This window comes from Artemia sp. Qi Xiang Cuo, chromosome 15, assembly GCF_049724085.1.
Source record: "Artemia sp. Qi Xiang Cuo chromosome 15, ASM4972408v1, whole genome shotgun sequence".
Classification (NCBI taxonomy): Eukaryota; Metazoa; Arthropoda; class Branchiopoda; order Anostraca; family Artemiidae; genus Artemia; species Artemia sp. Qi Xiang Cuo.
Genome location: NC_142808.1, coordinates 62835020 through 62855920, shown reverse-complemented (window position 1 = coordinate 62855920; position 20901 = coordinate 62835020). Strand labels below are relative to the sequence as shown.

Genomic DNA, 20901 nt, shown 5'->3' with positions numbered 1-20901 from the left:
ACCCCTCTCTCATGTCCACTATTCTCCCAAACACATCCAATCAAAACCTTGAGATAGCCATTTTGTTCAACGTAGTAGAAAGTTCTAGAAATTAGGTCTTTGAGAATGACAACCCCCCCCCCCCGCAGCCCTCAGGGCCAGGGTTGTACGTTATGTACCGGGGGAATATAGTTTTTATTGAAAGAGTTTACGTAGAAACTTCAAAAGGGCTCATTTGATTGGAAATTGACAGGGCTAGGGCCCTTTTTAATAGTTGAAAGTGATCGGAGAGCGACTAACGCCCCTCTCACGCCCACCATTTCCCTAAACACATCCAATAGAAATTTTGAGACAGCCATGTTGTTTAACGTAGTTGAAAGTTCTGGAAATTAGGTCTTTGAGGATGACAACCACCCTGACAGCCTTTAGGGTTAAGGTTGTAATTTATACCCTGGGGGTATATAAGGTGTTTATAGAAAGCATTGTCGTAGAAACTCAAAAAGGCCTCATTCGATTGGAAATCAAAAGGCCTGGTGCCCTTTTTAATAATAGATTGGAAGGCTTGACATTTTTTTATAGTAAAGATCGATGTGGGTATAATGTATTATTTTGTTGTTTAGACCAGGAAACTTCGTATCGAAGGAGTTGTCGTAGGAACTTCGAAAAGGGCATTTTCGATAGAAAACAGAAAGGGCTGATGCCGTTTTTAAGTCAAAAGTGATTAGAGGGCAACCAATCCCTCTCCGACGCCCACCTTCCCATTTGCCCATTATGTTTAAAAACTAAATGTTGCATTAAGATGAAGAAAAATGCACTGTGTTAATGCTAATTCCCAATAAGGGATCTCAGCAGTATCCCAAGAACGACTGAGGGTATTATGTTCAAACTTCCGGGGCTACTCCTGCTCTTTACTGAAAAAAATATAAATGTTTTTACTTTTATAACTTTAATAAATAAAATAATATTAACAGTTTGATTACTAAATATCAGTATATGTGTATTTTTCAGTAGAGTGCAAATTATACTCTGGCCTTGGGAAGGCACAGGGGTTTTGAAACCAACTTATGTTAATTTCTGCTTGTTTTGAGTTTGACTTGGTTATTTATTGTAATTTCTGTTCGTTTTGGGTTTCCTTTATTTATCGATGCTGATTTGTGGTGGTTTTACGCTTGGTAAATTATTTGATTTTATTTTTGCTTATTTTTGGTTTAATGGAGTTCTTTACTTTTCTTTGAAAAACTTATTTTGTGGAAAAAGTTTTTTTTAATTAATCTCTCAAGTAAAAGGAGTATATAGTAAGAGAAAACAAAATTGTATCAACTACTTGATCTCTTATGATAATTAAATAAAAAAGCAAGTAGTTTTTTTTTTAAATGAAAGTAAGGAGCGACATTAAAACGAACAGAAATTATTAGTATATGAAAGGGGCTATCCGTTCCTCAACGCCTTGCTCTTTACGCAAATGTTTTTATTGTTTTATAGAGTGGTGACAAAGAGTGAAACTTTAGCGTAAAGAGCGAGGCGTTGAGGAGGGTAGCCCCTTTCATATACGGAATAATTTCCGTTAGTTTTAAGTTTTAATGTAGTTCCTTACTTTCATTTAAAAAAACTTGTTTTTTTATTTAATTTCTGAACGTTTTCAACTAGTGTCGGTTCAAATTTGGCTCAACGGACATGAAAAATATAAACAAAATTTGCATATTCATTTTGGCAGATTTATTCCGTATATGAAGGGTTGTTCCCTCCTTAATACCTTCCTCTTTATGCTAAAGCCACAAGCACTTTTAAAGAAGCTTCCTATTCTAATTAAACGGCACCTGTGTTTCAGTAGCCGCTGTTAAAAAATTGGGACAAACGATCAAACTTTTTATTCCACTTTACCAAAGTAGATGCCAAAATTTTGATTGTAATAATCATGATTTCAAAAATCAAAATTTAAAACTCTTTTTTATACTTAAAGATTAATATATAGCTAGAGACTGCTGAGGTATGTCTACAATATTGAAAATATACATACAAGCATGCACAAATGTCCGGTCTACAATAGACCAAAAACAAAGAAGCTGGTTAAAAATTTGTAACTTCAGTAAGCTGTAATTTTTCAGACTACCAAAAAGTGTTATTTTTCAGCCTATCATGCTTCATCCATAAAATGGGACTTTCGTACAAAACTATCCATATGGATAGTTTTGTCCACAAAACTAACCACAAGGATAGTTTTCTGAACCCATGTGGATGAACCCGTGAACCCATGTGGATACCCACCCAAACTGGATACATTGTAGGGGGAGTAAAGAGGGAAGCTGTGAATAAATTAGAGCAGAAGAGGAGCTTTCGCAGCTATGCTAGTCTTGGGTGGTTTAGTGCTGGGATGAGTTTTCAGTAGTATTATTGGTATATTCCACTTTTATTAAGCGAACAGCTAAAAATTGTAAATTCATAAACTTGTATAGTAGCCTAAACATTATTTAACCTTTTTGAGAAATAAGCGTTTGGCTGCTTTAATACCTTCAAAAAAATTATATCCGATTTTGTTGAAAATTGCCAAAATACTTCATGATATAGCTCTATAAAACATAAAATAATGTTTTATATTGCAAAATATAAAACATGGGTAATATATCTAAAATTAATATTTTATTAATCAAATCGTCAAATGGTAAGTAATTAATGAAGTAGAAATTTAATTATTATACATTGGTTGTTTGTAATTTAATATCTTAAATTATATTTAGTAAATTCTTATATAGTACTACTACTACTACTAACAACTCAGCGCAACACCAATCAGCTTAAGGCCAACACAGCAAGGCACACTCCTCCATTCCAGTCTTTTCAAATCCTCCCTCTTTAAACCTACCCAGGAAATTCTCATTTCCCCTTACGAATTCCGTCCACCCAAACTGGGTGGATGTGGATGGTTCAACCCATGTGGATGGGTTCTATCCATATGGATTGAACCCAGCTTTTCGTCTCCCTTCTTGTTTGATCACTCAAAAGACCACTTAAGACAATATCTTCGCCAACGGCAAGATCCATTTCTAAACTCCAGGCCCAGATAGAACCGACTTGCGATAATTGATAGATTGTGTGGTTGCACCCCCCAAATTTTCCTTGGAAGTTTTAACTGAATCATTCAATCGTAAAACAACAAAGGATGGTCGAAAATGCACATAAAACTTTTCATGTTTCTAACAAAATCTAATATGTAATCTATATGCATATTGGAATAAGCACTTATGTGGCTTGGACCAGAAGTCTCATTTTATATACATACAATCTAAAGGTTTTTCCTCTGTAGGCCCTCATCGGAGCTTATTCAAAGACCCTGATTCAGTGCCTGATCAAACATCCAGACTGAGCAAAGCTCTTCTTACAAATATCTCACTGAAAAGGTTTTTTAATCTGTATGTACTCGTTTATGTTTAGTCAAAGCTCCCGACTGAGTAAATCCTTTCTTACATATATGACACTTGAAAGGTTTTTCGCCAGTATGCGTTCTTAGATGTTCCTTCAAAGTGTCTGAGACAGAAAAGGTTTCCTTACAGATATCACACTGGATGGGTTTGTCACCAGTATGAACTCGTTTATGTCTATTTAAATGTGCTGACTGAGCAAAGGTTTTCTTACAAATATCACACGTGAAGGGTTTTTCACCTCTATGCGTTCTTAGATGTTCCTTCAAAGTGAATGAGACAGAAAAGGTTTTCTTACATATGTTACACTGAAAGGGTTTTTCGCCTGTATGAGTTCGTTTATGTTTAGTCAAAGCTCCCGACTGACTAAATCCTTTCTTACATATATCACACTTGAAGGGTTTTTCACCTGTATGCGTTCTTAGATGATCCTTCAAAGTGTCTGAGACAGAAAAGGTTTTCTTACATATGTTACACTGAAAGGGTTTTTCACCTGTATGAGCTCGTTTATGTCTAATCAAAGCTGATGAATGAGCAAAATTTTTCTTGCATACATCGCACTGGAAGGGTTTTTCACCTGTATGCACTCGTTTATGACTAGTCAAATGTGCCAACTGAGTAAATTCTTTCTTACAAATATCACATTTGAAAGGTTTTTCACCTGTATGCGTTCTTATATGTTCCTTCAAAGTTTCCGAGACAAAAAAGGTTTTCTTACATATAATACACCGAAAGGGTTTTTCACCAGTATGAGCTCGTTTATGTCTAATCAAAGCTGATGAATGAGCAAAAGTTTTCTTGCATACATCGCAGTGGAAGGGTTTTTCACCTGTATGCACTCGTTTATGTCTAGTCAATTCTGTCGACTGAGCAAAAGTTTTCTTACATATATCACACTTAAAGGGTTTTTCTGTTGTATGTAATCGTTCATCACATCCAGTGTCTATGTGAAGCTGTAGTATCAGATATGACTTCTCTGTCTTTCCGCAGAAGTTGCAACGCCAGAGATTCGGTTGAGTTTGACCACCAATGCCACTGATAGTTGAACTTATTACTTCTAAAATTAGGGGATAAAATTAAATAAAAGTCAATATAACAGCTAAAAGTATTGTATCAACATATTAAATTGAGAATCATTAGATGATTGGAATTTATACTTGAATAATCTGTTTCATTTTATAGAAATAATAGAATTTTTTTTTAAATCAATCAGGAGAAAAATATGACAGTTAAAATGGTTAAAAGTTTTTACAATCATAATAAGTCGAACACATTATTATGCACTTCAGTAAATCAGTGCCAGTGAAAGAGGCAAATAAATTTTCCTAAGAGCTAAAAGCTCACCGTAATTAGTTTCGTGGCATGTCTTAATTGACAAATAACGGTATTAAGGATCATTCATTTTCAGGCATTATCGTTAATAAGGCGAATTTCACTAAAAAAGCTCAAGTACAACAACCTTTTATTTTTGATTACTTTACTAGGTTTCAGCAATCCCTGCAACGATGATTTATTACAAATTTGGAGTGTTTCAGGTTTACATAGATAATCTTTTCTGATTGTCTTTCAAGGAAAGGAGAGACAATAAGGATGCAAATAATGAAGGAAAGAATAATAAGGAAAAGAGAGGAAATAAAAATGCTAAGAAGAGTCGGGTATAACTATAGACTCTTCTAACAATCTTGTACATGAATTAAGAGATGGTGTTAGGTGTTCTCCATCAATTGCTCCCCATATGCTGCCTAAGATATAGATATCTTATGACTGCTGATGCACCTTTCATGGCAAGGCTCCACCCGACTCTTAAACGAGTAAATCCCATCTGACTCTTAAACCACTATGCCTTCTCAAGACCAGAACAAAATTTGAACTTTACTGAAAACAAATATATTTTAAACGTTTTTCCTCTTTAAACTTAAAAAAAAATCAAAACTTGAAGAATAATTATCAGTTTACGTATATTAAACCGACAATACACGGTCATTTATTTTTTTTTTCTGTCCAAGATTAGGAGCCTGTTATCCCTGTTTAGGAACAATACATCAAAATCAAAATATTTATAAAAATCAAATATATTTTGATTAAAAATGGGGAGTCTTACCCTATAGCCTAGGGTTATATCTGAATCCACTAGGAGGGTGCTTGGAAAAATTGTGTAGCATCAATTGTATTTAAGGGATAATCTACGGCAAAATTCTAGTTGAGGTTCTTCTTCTGATCTTGTAAAGTAGATGAGTTAGGAGAATGAAACTTCCAGGAATGAATTCAGAGCCTAAATTATACTAAAGTCAGGTGTTTTAAAGCACTTCCCTTCCGTATTTTTCATGCTTTGAAAATACTTTGGAAGACTGGTGGAACCTATCTTAATTACGAAAAAAATATTATTTTCCTTAATGTTGTTTTAAATCAGCTTTTCTTTGATTCTAGGTTTACACTACACAATTCAGATGATTTTAGCAGGATTTTAAGCCACATTGTGATTTTTTTCCGATCACGTCAGAAATCCCCCGTTCCACGAAATTTTTTTCGCGGAAATCACATTACACCAATCATTTCCCCCCGTACAATTCCCCCGGAACCTCTCCACTTGCAAAATAAAACTGGCAAAGTAAAGAGAAATTAAGACAAATAATCACTCCCCACGAAATATGATCCACAAAGAAGCCCAACCCTAGAAAAAAAATCCCCCCTAAAAAATGCGGATACTCCCCACTAACAAATACTACAAATCAACAATGGTCAAATTTTATAACTTAAAGACCTATCCCAAGGGGCTTCGGAGGGTCTGTTCTCTCCAAGGTCATAGTTTTGGAACCTTTCAGCCAAGTTGAATAAAATGGCTAACTCAAAATTTTTATTCAAACTATTTTGGAGAAAAATGGGACATGGGATGCAGGCTCGTTGCCTTGCAGTATTTTTGGTCACTTAATATGGGCACTAAAACTTTTTATTGATGTTCAAATAAGCCCTCTCAATGTTCTTGAACCATTGGTCGGATAAAATCACCCATGAGGGAAACAAAACAAATAAGTACACATCTGTGATCTTTCTTCTGGTAAAAAAAACTAAATTCCACTTTTATTTAGATAGGAGTTTCAAACTTTTACAGTTAGGTTCTCTGATACACTAAATCTGATAATGTGATTTTCATGAAAATTCTTTGATTTTTAGGAGGCGTTTCTACCCTTTTAAAAAAATGAGGCAAATTTTCTCAGGTATGTAGTCTTTTATGGGAAATATTAAGCCTCATAAATCTTATATATCTGGTATCAGAATAATAAGCCAAATCTTTTGATGTTTTTTAATATAAAAATTCTGTTTTTAGAGCTTCGGTTACTATTGAGCCGGTTATATATATAAACATAGATCCCGAAATGCATAGACTTCTCAACTATGCTGGAGAGAGTGACTTTGTCACTTAAGAAGGGCACTAGAATTTTTAATTTCAGTTTGAATGACTCCTCTCAGTAGATTGTGTCGTATGGATTTGCTTATGGCCATAGGAACCACTGAAGCGTATCAAAATTAATGGACTTTATCAAGACCATCCCCTAAGGCATTTTTGAGGTTGAACAAACTTTATCAAGGCCATCCGCTATTGATGTTGATCGAACTATTGAAGTTGCGCAATGATATAGCCCTAAGGCGCTTTTGAGGAGAAAAGAATCCTGAATAAACCTAGACAATGCGTTTATACCATTCTTGATTTCACTGTGAAACAGATTGCATAATGATCTAAGATGTTCGCCAAATATTTTCTGATGATTTCAGAAATATTTGACTGGTGTAGTCATGATACTATTGCGAAACAGATCGTGAGGTGAATATAAAGTAGGATTTTAAATATTTTATATTAAAAGGTGTCGAGAATAGAAATTTTAGAATAGAATCCTTAGAAAACCACAACAATCCCTAGAAATCAAGTAGTGAGGGAGTTATGGATTTGACGACGCCCATAGGGGGTGGGCTATACTATTGGAGTTACTAAAAAATTCTTCTTAAAAAATACAAAATAGGTTATGTGCTCTGTTTTACCCAAAAACGTCCGTGAAAAGATATCCAGTAGTGAGGGGCTTATGGATTTGACGATGCCCATAGTGGGTATACTATTGGAGCTAATGAAAAAAGTCATATACATTCTAGGCAATGATACAGCGGCTCTTAGTCATCGATGACCCAATTTCCAAAGGCCCCAATCCCCCCCGCAGTTTTAACCCCCCCCCCACTTTTTATATTTTTTAGGTCTAATTTTTTTAACTTTTATTTTTGTTATTTAACATAGAAGTTTTTTATGATGACCGTAGTGGGTTTACTATTGAAGCTACTACAAAAAGTCGTATACATTTTAGGCGATGATACGACAGCCCTTAGCCATCAATGACTCAACCTCAAAAGCCCCCAAAGCCCCTCCCCCCACCAACCGAAAACCAGGTTCACAAGTACACCATTTAAACGGAGCAGCTGGAAGAATTCACAAGGTCATTACCTATAACGATGCCCTTACCATTTATGCAAAATCTGCCGAGGATGCAAAGATCCTGGCCGCCAGCTTACAGTCCCCACTACCGGATGCCTCAAAAGTCGTTCGTAAGCCTCGGTTTAATGCTATTGTCAAAAAAGTCCCAAAAGAAACTACTAAAGAGGAGTTGCTTGAAGCTATCCTGAGCCTGAGTGATGCGTAGATTTGGTGATAGCCTTTTTGTCAAACTGACTTTCAAAGAAAAACAGTGTGTCGACCAGGCTATCAAATGGGGTGTTATCATTGGATATACCGATTTGAAAGTTGTTCCGTTTATTGTACCACCAAGACGATGCTACATGTGTCAGGAGTTTAGTCACCTGGCTAAAAATTATTCATCATCTTAGAAATGCTGTAAATGCGCTAGAAATCATATCAATACCAAGGAATACCCCTGCTCCTCCAAACACATACACTTTGCGCGATGCAAGGGTGAACACCCTGCCTATATCGTACTCAAGAGTCCTATGTTTAAAACTGCGTGCGATAAGAATGCCCTTAGCACCCATCCATAACTTTAAATTCAAGAATATTATCTGTGTATTCTCATAACATATTCGGCCACTCGAGCTACAAATCGGATTTCGTGTCTGAAAAATCGGATCATTTTTCTGTAGTATGCTTGCAAGAAAACCTGTTAACTGAGGAGAACGTTAACCTACTCCAAACGATAAAAAGTATGTGTACTTTCTTTCAGCAAGCTAAAATGAATTTTTTTGGCGGTCACCCTAGTGGCGGTCTAGCTGTGACAACATTAGATGAGCCAAAATTGCACTGAACAATGAATTTGTGCTCTAAACGCACTTAAATTCGCATAAATACTGATAATGTTGCTAAAGCTCAACCCATAAAAGGCAATTTTTGCAACTGACTGTTGATCTTGAAGACCAGTCCTTTTTGATCTAAGTTTCTGCTTTGTTCTAAATGGGTAAACTTTGGTAATCCTTAACAAAGAACTTAAATTCGATTTGAGAAATTCAATTTTCAAGCTGAATTCTAATCTTTTTTAACCAATTCACTTGATCCTGAAGCACTAAAATATTGATACTCACCTTCATTATCAACAGATAGAGAGGTTAAGTCCTGAGATTCAGGTTCTACTTTACATGGTGTCAAAATGCCAGGAAGACCAACCACCGGAAAATCTTCAAGAAGAGCAACCACAGGAAACAAAAACGATTCTGGAATGTTCAGCTGATCTGAAGCGTCACCAGGCAAAATATCTTCAACATCTAACAAAAGAATTATATTTTAAAAGCACATAAGACATTTGACCAAAATGTATATATTTTACTAAAAAAACATTTTCCTTAAAATGGAATATTATATTGAGTTAGTTCAACTCTTTTACACAGTTTGACTTATTTGAAATCTGACATAATTCTAGGTGCTATATTTTGATGCTTCACATGCCATTTGAAACTCATCAGACTATGTTACAACATATTAAACTATGTTACAATAGAAATCATTCCTGAATTTTTAACCATGCATGAATTCTTAAGAAGAATACCAATGGTACATAAAAAAAACAACAAAAAAACATTTTATTCATACATTTTAAATACAATCGAAGATATTTCATTTGGCAGACCAGAAAACAGTTGATAGAACATTATTCATCAAGAAAATAGATTCTTGAACACAGGTTTCAATAAGAGTGAAAAATTAGAGATGGCTTACAGATATTAAGTGACTAAGTTTAGTAAAACTTTTATCATAATCATTATCAAAACTAAATTGATATCACATTACCTAGGAACTGTTGAGCATTTATTCTTTTGCTCTGCCGCTTGTATTCAAAGCAATATAAGGTCAAAGCAGTATTGTAACCATAAGAAATTCCCTTCCAAACTTGATACAAGTTGCAATACTTGCTTTAATATGTGAAAATGAAATTGAGACAACTAAAATTATCTAGAAACCGACGCAGACCAAATTCATAGAACATATTTGTGTATTTTGTATAGCTATAGTGAAAAGAGTGAATTGAAAATTTCTTTTTTTACACATCTGCTGAAGTGTCCATCAGCACATTTTCCCTGAATTTTCTTTCCATATATTCAATTGCTAACATTCTTTCAGTGGAAACCAGACAAAAAGCTGTCCTGCCTGGCACCAATGGGCTTCGGAATTACTCCGAAGACCATATCGATCTGTTGGCTGCAGCTTCCATACCAATCTTCAGCTATTCCCTGTTCAATCTTCTACCATACCTCTCTATCGTCCTCTTTGAATTTTTGCCAAAGATTTTTCTTCTTTCTAACCCAGTGTTGTCAACAGGATGGTACTGCCTCGCAGATGAGGATATCCCAGCATATTTTACCTATGGGCTTACACAAGGTGTGACTGAAAAGCCTGAGGCGATGTTTTTTGATAATAATGGATAGCCTTTCAGACTATCCGCCGCCGCTTCTCACTTTGCTATTGGAAATTCTGGACCATTTGTTGATTGGGAGTAAGAAGCAAAGGCAGGAGAGATCAAAAAGGCCTAGACTTCTAGACTTTTTAGCCTTGAGCAGCCATGTCTCGCAGGCGAATAGCTCACACGTTTGCTATGTAGACTCTGACTTTGATTTTTGCTGAGATCTCTTGTCTGGTCCATAGCAACTTTTCAGAAAACCATGTATTTGACCAAAGACAATTCCCTTGGGATTTCTCAAGGCATTATTCATTATCCAGTCTATTACATAGTTGAGCAATGTGGGCAACCAGGGGTATTCTTGCTTGACACCAAACTAAGCTGTTGACTTGGGAGGGTCATTTTCCGAGATGAGGAAACAGGTCTCTGTATCTATCCATCCCCTTTGAAATATGTCAATGAGGTCCTAGAGCACTCCATCTTCAGCCATAGTTCTCAATTGTTCTTCTCTGACAAGGGAGTCAAAACTAGCAGTGAAGTCAACCAAAGTGATGACCAATGGTAGGTGATACCTGTTGTATTGTTGCTAATATAACCAGCTTGTATTCTATTTTCGCAGAGACAAAAGTTTTTTACTATTTTTGTTCTTTTATTGCTAATACAGTTTGAAACTATTTAGAAGGACACAAATTGTGTATGACTCATGATCACCAACTCTGGAAGAAATTTTGTTTATCATGCCTGCATACAGGAATGGTAGGGGGTGGGGGGGGGGCTATTTTTCTCGCAATGAATCATTTGTCTTCAAAATTGAAAATTTAAGCCTAACATTTCAGTTTGTATATGTTTTGACTGGTTATATCTATTTAATTCTGAAGGATGAAGTAAGATGTGACTAAATAGTAGTTTTTTTCCTCTTTTTTCTCATAATCACAGGAGAGGACAAAAAGAAAAAAAAATTCTTCCAAAAATGTAAACAATAATTAGATAAATTACCAATTTTAATATCAGATCCCTCAGAGAAGGGAACTTGTTCAGCCATATTTGAAATTTGAGGCGAGTGAATAACAGATTCTTCCAATTGAGTTAAAACCTCTTATAACATGTAGAATACCAACAACAAGACTTGGATATGGTCCTCCTCATTTAAACTGGTAAGCAAATGATGCCTAGAAAATATAAAACCTATAATGATTGATATGGAGAAAAACTATGCCAATTTTGTAAAAACACTGTGGAGAAAAGAGATTCAAAAGCACACTTAAAGAGACAAGAAAATATTATTTGTTTTTTATCTTTCCATTACTTGAGAGAAGAAAAATTAAAGTTGAAAAATCATGTTTTTCATAAAATCAAAATAACAGCATACAAGCTTTTTCAGCTTGAAAAACTGTTTGCAGCAGCACAGTGATTGTTTAAGAATATATTGTAGCATGAACTAGGGTATAGAAAGATATTTTGTATTTAATATCTTGATCATGTTCTTTCTCAAAAGCCTTACAAAATTATTGCAATAATAGTCCTGACAGTTTAAATGTTTAAAAAATAAATGGGTACCTTATCTAGTGGAAATGTATGAATGCTTCTGCTTAATAAGTTGTCATTTTGTTTGCTATTTTCACAACAAAAATAATTTCACTTATTGTCCAAAATGGAAGAAAATGGAACAAAATCAATTAAAGCTTGAAAAGGTAGACTAACAGACAAAAATACAGCCCAAACTATAAAGATATTCAATGAAGTTTCTATGGCCTGAATTAAAGAGTATGCATATATTATAAGGGTGGTTACTGGTGTTAGTATCAACAAAAGAAAAATCTATTAACACTGTAGTATTACCCGCCTAGCCCACATGTGCTTTCCCCCTTGCAAGTGTTAAATGCTACCCCATGTGCTTTGCTTTGCTTGCTTATTGTGTGCTTTATATTATAGGTGCTTTGTTCAAAATAAAAGATTGAAATCAACTTTTACATGATGTAAGAAGTAAAAATATAAAAATACATCAATTGGGATGCATATGATTTGGACAATGAGTGGACGAAATTCGAAGACCATACTACACTTATGTTACATGGTCCTTTAGCAGGGAAGACTGAAAAAGTTCAATGTGCTTATCCCCTTATCTGGGTTGGAGCTAGAGGACAGGAGATATTCAAAACATCAGATATGGCAGATGATGAAGTGGATAAAATAGCAGTATATATTATGAAGTTTAAATATTTTGCTGCACCAAAACGCAACAAAGTTTTCTCACGATATGTGTTTCAGAAAAGAGAACAACTGGAAAAAGAAAGTGTCAACAGATTCATTACCAAACTTAAGATTCTTGTTTAAGCTAGCAGACACACTGAGGAGAGTGAAATGATTTGGGACAAGATTGTCTGTGGTGTAAATAATACAAAAATTGGTGAGAGATTGTTAGCAGAAGGTGGTCAACTAACTCTTGAAAGGGCCATAACAATCTGACAAACATATGAGACAACCCAAGCACAACTAAAAACATTTGAAGAGAAACAAGAAATAAATCAAGAAATTGACTCTGTATAAAAAAAAAACTGGAAAAAGCTGGTAGCCAAAAATCCAGAGTGCTATTTGTGTGGTGGGCAATTTAATAAACATCATGTCTGCACTGGAAAAGGGAAGTTTTGCCCAAAATATAAAAAAGTCATCCATTTTGCCAGGGTTTGCAAAAGCAAAACAGTGAATGCTGTTGAAAATTGGCACACTGCGCATGAAGCAGGTGGAAAACACCCATCTAGCTCTAATTCAAATGAAGAATCAGACTTATATCTCTATGCAGTCAACCAAGATAACAGCAAGGATGAAGCCTATGCAACCACTAATGGAAAGATAAAGGTGGATTTTAGGGTTGATACTGGTGCCCCAGCAACCTTAATCCCTAAGCATTACCTGGATATGCTATCCCCAAAGGCAGTATTAAAGACAACCTGACATAGACTCACAAGTTACTGTGGTTCCCAGATATCTTCACTTGGAACTTGTGAACTGCAGTGCAGCTACCACCAAGGACAAATTCAATTTCAGAAATTCTATATAGTGGCATCCAGAACCACACCCATTACTGGGATGAAACCAAGTAAAGATTTAAATTTGGTGAAACTTATCCTCAATGTTGAGATGCAGAAGCAGCAAGATCATCCAACAAGCACACCACAAGGTTATAATGACGTTTTTGAAGGGATTTGGAAGCTTGCAGTAGTGTGAAATACATTTGAAAGAAGATATAAGCCCTATAGCACAACCTGCAAAAAAGGTGCCCATATCAATGAGAGACAAGCTCAAGCACATGCTTGCCCACCTTGAAGAGCTAGAAATAATTGAGAAAGTCAGCCAACCAACTGAGAGGGTTAATGCTATGGTCATGTGCAAAAAGAAAAATGAAAGTATATGACTGTGGATTGACCCAGTAAACTTAAACAAACCATTTAAACAACCCTATCATCCAATCCCAGCCTTTGATGATGCTATTAGTAACTGGGATGAAGCTGCTTACTTCACTAAGCTAGATGCGCCTTCAGGCTACTGGATACTGTCTACTGATACAGGCTACTGTCTGAAAAGGCTTCATACCTGACAACATTTAGCACAGTCTATGTCAGATATCCATGGAAAATGTATCCTTTTGGATTGATATGAGCAGAAGATGAGTTCCAGAAAAGAATGGAACATGCATTTGAGGGCCTCCAAGAGCTGTGCATTCTAGTTGATGATCTCCTAATCTATGGAAGAACTTGAAAAGAACATGATAACAGGCTTCAAGAAGTCCTGAAGCAAGCCAGGAAGCCTGGAATAAAAATCGACAAACGCAAGTGTCATTTTAGTCTGGAATAGGTTTGCTATTTTGGCCAAGTGATCAGCAAAGATTGCATGAAGCCAGACCCCAATAAGCTCTGAGCCATTATTGATATTCCCAAACCTAAAACTAAGAAAAGAACTGCAAATACTACTTGGAATGTTGAACTTTCTTTCCAGGTACATTCCTGACCTATCATCAAACAACAAACCTCTCAGAGACTTGCTACAACAAGAGTCTTTTGCTCTACAAGAGCTGCATTGTGAATGCATCATGGACGTAAGCATTCCATTGTGTCCAGATTAGCATTTTTTTTTTATCACAGCTGCAGGAACATTAAATTGAAAGTGGACGCCTCAAAACATGGCCTTGGAGCAGAGATATCAGCAAATGACAACATATTTAGTAATGCATTCAGAGTATTGAAAAAAACGGTGCAAAATTACTCGAAGCTTGAAAAAGAACTATAGAAACCATTAGAAACCATACTCTTGAAGCCACTCCACAATCCAACTGCTAGGATACAAAGACTCATGATTCAATTTCAGCCATATAATCTCTCATTTTGCAACTCTCCCAGCCCTGACATCCCTGTAGCTGATGCTTTTTTTTGTCTCCACCAGCCCAACATCAATGAGGAGTTGCATGCAGATATTGAAGTCTTTGTGCACGCCATAACAAACTGTCTGTTTGTTGGCACCACTAAAATCTGAGAAATCAAGGAAAAGACGAAATCAGAACTGCAGCTTGTCCGACTAGGAGATACACTCAAGGAGGATTGAGTCACCTCTTGAAATCTCTGTCCTGTTGACATCAGACAGTACTGGAATATTCAACACAAACTAGAAGCTGTTAATGGACTGCTGTTCAAGGGGCCCAGAATCATCATTCCATCATGTCTCAACATTTTGGCACAGCCCTGTACAGCCCGTTTAGGCATGGAGAAAACGAAACAGAGAGCTTGCATGCTTGTGTATTGGCCTGACATGAATCTTGATATTCAAAATTATATTCTAAATACGTGAAACCTGACCAATGTTTGCTCCAAACAACATAAAAGAACCCCTGACCAATGCCAGCCTTTCTATCCTACCATGGTAGAATATAGCAATTGACTTGTTTGAGTAGAACAAGCAACAATACATGATAACTGCCAACTATCACAGCAGCTATTGAAATAGAAGAGCTACCATGCATGACGTCAGGGAAAATCCATTCAGAAGCTAAAGACCCAATTTGCCTGTCATGGCATACTGCAGTTGATGACATCAGACAATGGGCCCCAGCTATCATCATGTGATATGAAAGTTTTCACAGAATCATGGGGAACAGAACACAAGACGTCAAGTCCTATGCACCCAAGGTCAAACAGGGTTATAGAGAAACAGTCCAAACATGCAAGAGAATCCTTTCAAAATCCCCTGAGAGTGGAATCAATCCTTACATTGGTATTCTAGAGTACTGGAACACACTGATAGAAGGGTTGGCTTCCCCTGCACAGCCACTAATGAGCCATTAACTTTGATCAGTTCTGCCTTGCACCTGCCTGTCACATTCTCTAGTATTAAGTGTTTCTCTTTTCTTATTTGTGTTTTTGTTTACAGGTTGTGACCTGGGTTTTATATTAAAATGCCCAACTTAATACCTGGCTTCAAAAAGATTAAATGGTGTCATGATGGATGCTGGAACTCCCTGCCCTGAGCTGAATTGGGACACTCCCAACCTCAAGGAAGCATGGTCAAGGTTCAAAAACCGCGCCCAACTGATGTTCAATGGTCCTTTGAGTGGAAAAAGTGAAAAAGTGCAATGCACCTATCTCCTCATCTGGCTGGGGGAGATGAGACATTTTCAGTACTTGGAAGCTCACAGAAGCAGAAAAAGACAAAATCGAAACCTACCTGACTAAGTTTGACAAACATTTTAATCCAAATGCAAATGCTATCTTTTCTTGCTATGTCTTTCACAAGCATGACCAGTTGGACGGAAAGACGATTGAACAGTATCGGAGAAAATGGGGAGGATCTGCTTAACTTCATGGCCCTTTGTCCCAAATTACAGGATCTAAGGAAAGATTTATTTTTTGTTAATGTGGGGACAAGTGAGTGGTTGGTTTCAGTAATGGGATCAAAAAATTATGGGACAATAAGAATGAAAGCAAAGTATATAAAATTCGGTATGTCACATAGAGATAGATTTCTGTAAAAGGGGTTGGGTGAGTGCGGAAAGTATTGTTGAATGTGTGTAAGTTGTTTTCTTGTTTGTTATTTTTGTAGTCATGGCCCTTGATAGATGTAACATACATCTATCTATTTATGTTAGTTTAATGGTATCGTGTGCTTTATTATGTTTTTGTAAGGTTTTGTAATTTTGCGTTGTTATTGTTATGTAGGCTACCATACTTTGCTATGAGTGTTATAATTATGTTATTATTTTGTGTGATTTTCCTTTTTTTTGCCATGGCCCAAAGTGGCTTTTATTGCAATAAATATCTATCTATCTATCTATCTATCTATCTATGTGACTCAATAAAGATCCTGGTGCGTGACTGTGCATACCCAGTGACAATCAGTGATGAAATGGTGCAAGACAGACTTATCAGTGGAACTAAATCTGATAAAATACAACAAAAGCTTCTGCACTCAGGACCAGACCCTACCTTATCTGAATTGGTACAAATAGCACGTGCATATACAGAGACCAAGGCACAACTAAGAACAATGTTGGGAGAACCCACTAACCACAGCATACCAATAAAGCAAGAAATTGATGCCACCAGGAGAAGCTCCAGACACACTAACAGGCAGATGCAGTCAATGCCTGTAAATTCAGTCCTATTTTTGTGGGGACGAATCCAGCCCAAGTCATAATTGCCTGGCAAAAGGCAAAGCTTGCAGCAAATGTGGGAAATTCAACCATTTTGCCCGTGTTTGTTGGAGTGCTACAAAAAGCATAAACAACATCAAATCCCAAGGCAGCAACACAGGCAATGATGAACTGTTCATCCATGAAGTTCTGATTAATAACACTGACAATGATCCATATGCCACAATGTGTCTCCAGAACCACCTCCACGTGCGTTTCAAAATCGACACTGGAGCTCAAGCAAGCATTATCACTTGACAGCATGCAGCAAAACTCACACCAGCTGCCAAGATTCAACCCACAAACAACATCCTCACAAGTTTCTGTGGACAAAAGATTCCAATACTGGGAATAATCCAGATCCGATGCTCCTACAAGGGCAGTAAAGAACAATCCATAGACTTCTATGTTGTCAAGACAGCGCCCACACCAATACTTGGATTTGCTGCAAGCCAGAAGATGTATCTAATCAAGTTGATCCTCACTGTGCAAGATAAACAAGACAAATTCAATGAACTGTTTGAAGAATTTGATGATCTGTTTGAAGGGGTTGGGAAGCTAAAAGAAGAATGCAAAATACAGCTAAAAGAAGAAGCACATCCCTCTATCCAGCCCGTAAAGTGGATACCCCTAGTGATCCAATTGCAGTTCAAAACGGAACTCGGTAGAATGGAAGTGCTGGGAATTATAGAAAAAGTGACCGAGCCCACAGAGTGGGTAAACTCTTCAGTAGTGTTGCAAAAAGCGGATGGTACACTTCGAGTGTGTATCGACCTCCACAATTTAAAGAAGACCATAAAACGAACTCACCACCCCATACCCACATTTGAAGAAGCCGTGCAGAAACACGCTGGTGCTACTTCATTCTCAAAGCTTGACACAAGGCATGGGTACTGGTTACTGTGCCTTGAGCCCAAATCAGCCAAACTCACCACATTCAACACGCCATATGGCCATTATAGGTTCAAAAGAATGCCTTTTGGTCTAGTCTCGGCACAAGACGAGTTTCAGAGGCGGATGGAAGAGGCCTTTGAAGCACTTGAAAGATTTTCAGTCATTGTAGATGATATTATTGTACCAGGAACATCTGATGCTGAGCACTACAAAAACCTCAGAAACACCCTCATATGAGCCAGAGAAAAAGGTGTTAAATTCAATAAAGACAAGTGCATCCTAAAGGCCACTACTACCCCTTACTTTGGTCACATATTGTCTGACAAAAGAATACACCCCGACCCAAACAAGGTCCAAGCCATCCAAGAAATGCCTTCCCCAACTAGTCACGAGCAGCTACAAACGCTCCTAGGTATGATGAATTATCTGTCTTGCTACATACCCAACCTATCCAGCCTGAACGAGTCTCTTCAAACACTTGGCAAACAATAACTGTTTGAGTGGACAGCAACACCTGAAACCACTCTCCAGAAGATTAAAGATTCCACTTGCCAAAATGTGGCATTCTTTGACCCTGCTGAACAGTCTGTCGAGTTGCAAGTCAACGCTTCAATGTCCAGTTTGGGAGCGGTGCTGATTCAGAAATCCTCAGCAATATCATTTGCATCTAAATCACTGACTGATACCAAGAGAAAATACTCTCAAATCAAGAAGGAGCTCTACGCAATAGTGTTTTGCTGTCGCCATTTCCATCAATACATGTATGTATGTCCATTTAACATCATCACCAATCACAAGCCCCTAGAAACACTCCTAAACAGACCCATCAGCAAATCATCCCCAAGGTTACGAAGGATGCTCTTCCAGATCCAGCCATATGATTATAACATCAAATTCCAACCAGGCAAAGACATTCCCCTAGCTGACGCTCTCTCCGGCTTACACATCAATACAGAAGACCAAGAAATGCAGACCAACCTCAAATGCTACATCCACTCAGTGATGAGAATACTTCCAATCAGCAGTGAAAAGCTTCCACAGTTAAAACAAAAAACCTACGTTGATCCAGAGCTTACCGCCATGAGGGAATGCATTGAAAACAGCTGGCCAGCAACTAGGAGCCAGGTTCCAGCAGCAGCAGCCGAATTCTGGTTCATCAGAGACCAACTAACTGTGGTAGAAGACATCATAATGAAAGATGATTGGTTAGTCATACCACAAACAATGCACAAACCAATCTTGACCAATCACCATGCCTCACACCTTGGCATGGATAAAACAAAGCAAAGAGCCCACTCCATAGTATACTGGCCTGGCATGAACTGTTCTATCAAGGAATTCATCAAAAAATGTGATGCTTGCTGTACCTACCAAAGATCTAACCCAAAAGAGCCACTTCTGCCGCAAGAGATCCCTACCTACCCATGGGAACATGTGGGAGTTAACCTCTTCTACAAGAACAACAAGTTTCACATGGTAACAGTCGATTATTACAGCAGATTCATCAAAATTGACCATCTGGGTCTAACCACACTATCTGTCCATGTAATAGATTGCCTGAAGTGCCACTTTGCAAGACATGGCATTCCACGCCTTATGACAACAGATAATGGACCCCAGTTTTGCGCCAAAACATTTAAGAAATTTGGAGAGGACTGGGGAATAAAGATACTGACTTCTAGCCCATACTGCCCACAGTCAAATGGCCTCACAGAAAGAGCTGTTGGAATTACAAAAGCTCTGATTAAGAAAACTTGCAAGTCTAAAGAAGAATTGTTGCTTGGCTTGCTCAAATATAGGAATAAACCAATAGACGGTCTGGCATCTCCAGCTCAGCTTCTCATGAGTAGGAATCTGAGGTCTACCCTACCATGCACCATCCAGCACCTCAGACCCAAAATCATCTCCTATGCGGAATTCCAGTGCTCCAGAGAAAAAGAAAGAGCAAACCAGAAATTCTATTATGACAGTTGCACCAAAACCCAAAAAGACTTGCAAGCTGGCCAGTCTGTGAGACTCCAGGTTGAAAACGGTGCCTGGGAAAATGCAACTGTTATCAAGAAGTCAGGTCAACCAAGGTCATATACAATCAAAACGCCAAGCAAGAAAAGATGCCGCCACAACAGGAGGCATTTACAAGAGACTATTGAAGACTATACCACTCTGTCTAGTCGAACAGATACAAGAGCAGAAAGACGAGAAAGCCAGCTCATCATACAACCCTCTGTTGCCTCTCTGCAGTAAGCAAACTCATCTGAACCAAGATGTACCAACCGTCATCCAGGTCCAAGAGGCTAGAGACCTGACAGAACAACAGCGCGTCTCAACCACAGGAAGTGAACGCCAAGTCAAGCCCCCTTAAAACTCGACCTCTGAGTACTTTGTTCCTTTTTGTGAAAGAAAGAGGATGTCATATTCTCTAGTATTAAATGTTTCTCTTTTCTTATATGTTTTTTTTTGTTTACAGGTTGCAACCTGGGTTTTATATAAAATTGCCCAACTTAATACCTGGCTTGGAAAAGATTCAACATCTGAAAAAAAAACTGTTCCCCAAAGGATATTCACATAAAACCAAATAAAACACCAGGTGCAACAAAAGTCCTATTATGAAAAAAGAACTGCCAAAACTCCTCAGAGAGGATAAGGTTTTTATACAAGAAAAGAAAAGCAGGGAATGGACCAAAGCAGAAGTTGTGTCATGCAGTAAAAACCCAAGGTCATACTTTGTAAGAACAGCAACTGGGTCCTTGCAAAGAAGAAACAAGATTCATATATCCAGGCCCTCTCCTTCAATACCTGAAGTGATATCAGCAGCTCAGTGCCCAAGGAGTAGTTCCTTGGGCACTCTAGGAACCAATCCAGGTTCCAATGAATTGGTGGAAAAGAGACAGTAGAAAAGGAGGTAAAAATTGCCCTGGATAGGGTCACCTCTACCTCCAAACCAAGTCCTTTGTCTCCTACCATAACACCAGCACATCACTCCTCCCACCCATCTGAACCATGCACTCCAAAACAAACGTTCCCATGTTATAATACAGTGACAACACCAATTTCC

At 37.5% G+C, this 20901-nt stretch overlaps 1 protein-coding gene across 4 annotated transcripts in view; it reads right to left on the bottom strand.

The window, feature by feature from the left end:
- Positions 1-876: 876 nt before the first annotated feature.
- The window catches only part of LOC148943971 (uncharacterized), a 59879-nt gene continuing 39854 nt past the window's right edge, over positions 877-20901 (bottom strand). For 3 of the 4 annotated variants that reach the window (XM_089101921.1, XM_089101918.1, XM_089101919.1), the window contains 3 exons: positions 11273-11445; positions 8967-9146; positions 877-4452 (listed from right to left, as the gene is read on the bottom strand). In XM_089101921.1, the coding sequence (XP_088958047.1) occupies positions 3380-4452; positions 8967-9146; positions 11273-11318 (1299 nt within the window). In that variant the 5' untranslated portion in view covers positions 11319-11445 and the 3' untranslated portion in view covers positions 877-3379. Of the gene's footprint in view, positions 4453-8966; positions 9147-11272; positions 11446-15988; positions 16152-20901 lie in introns of all 4 variants that reach the window. The other variant, XM_089101920.1, reaches the window with a different exon arrangement.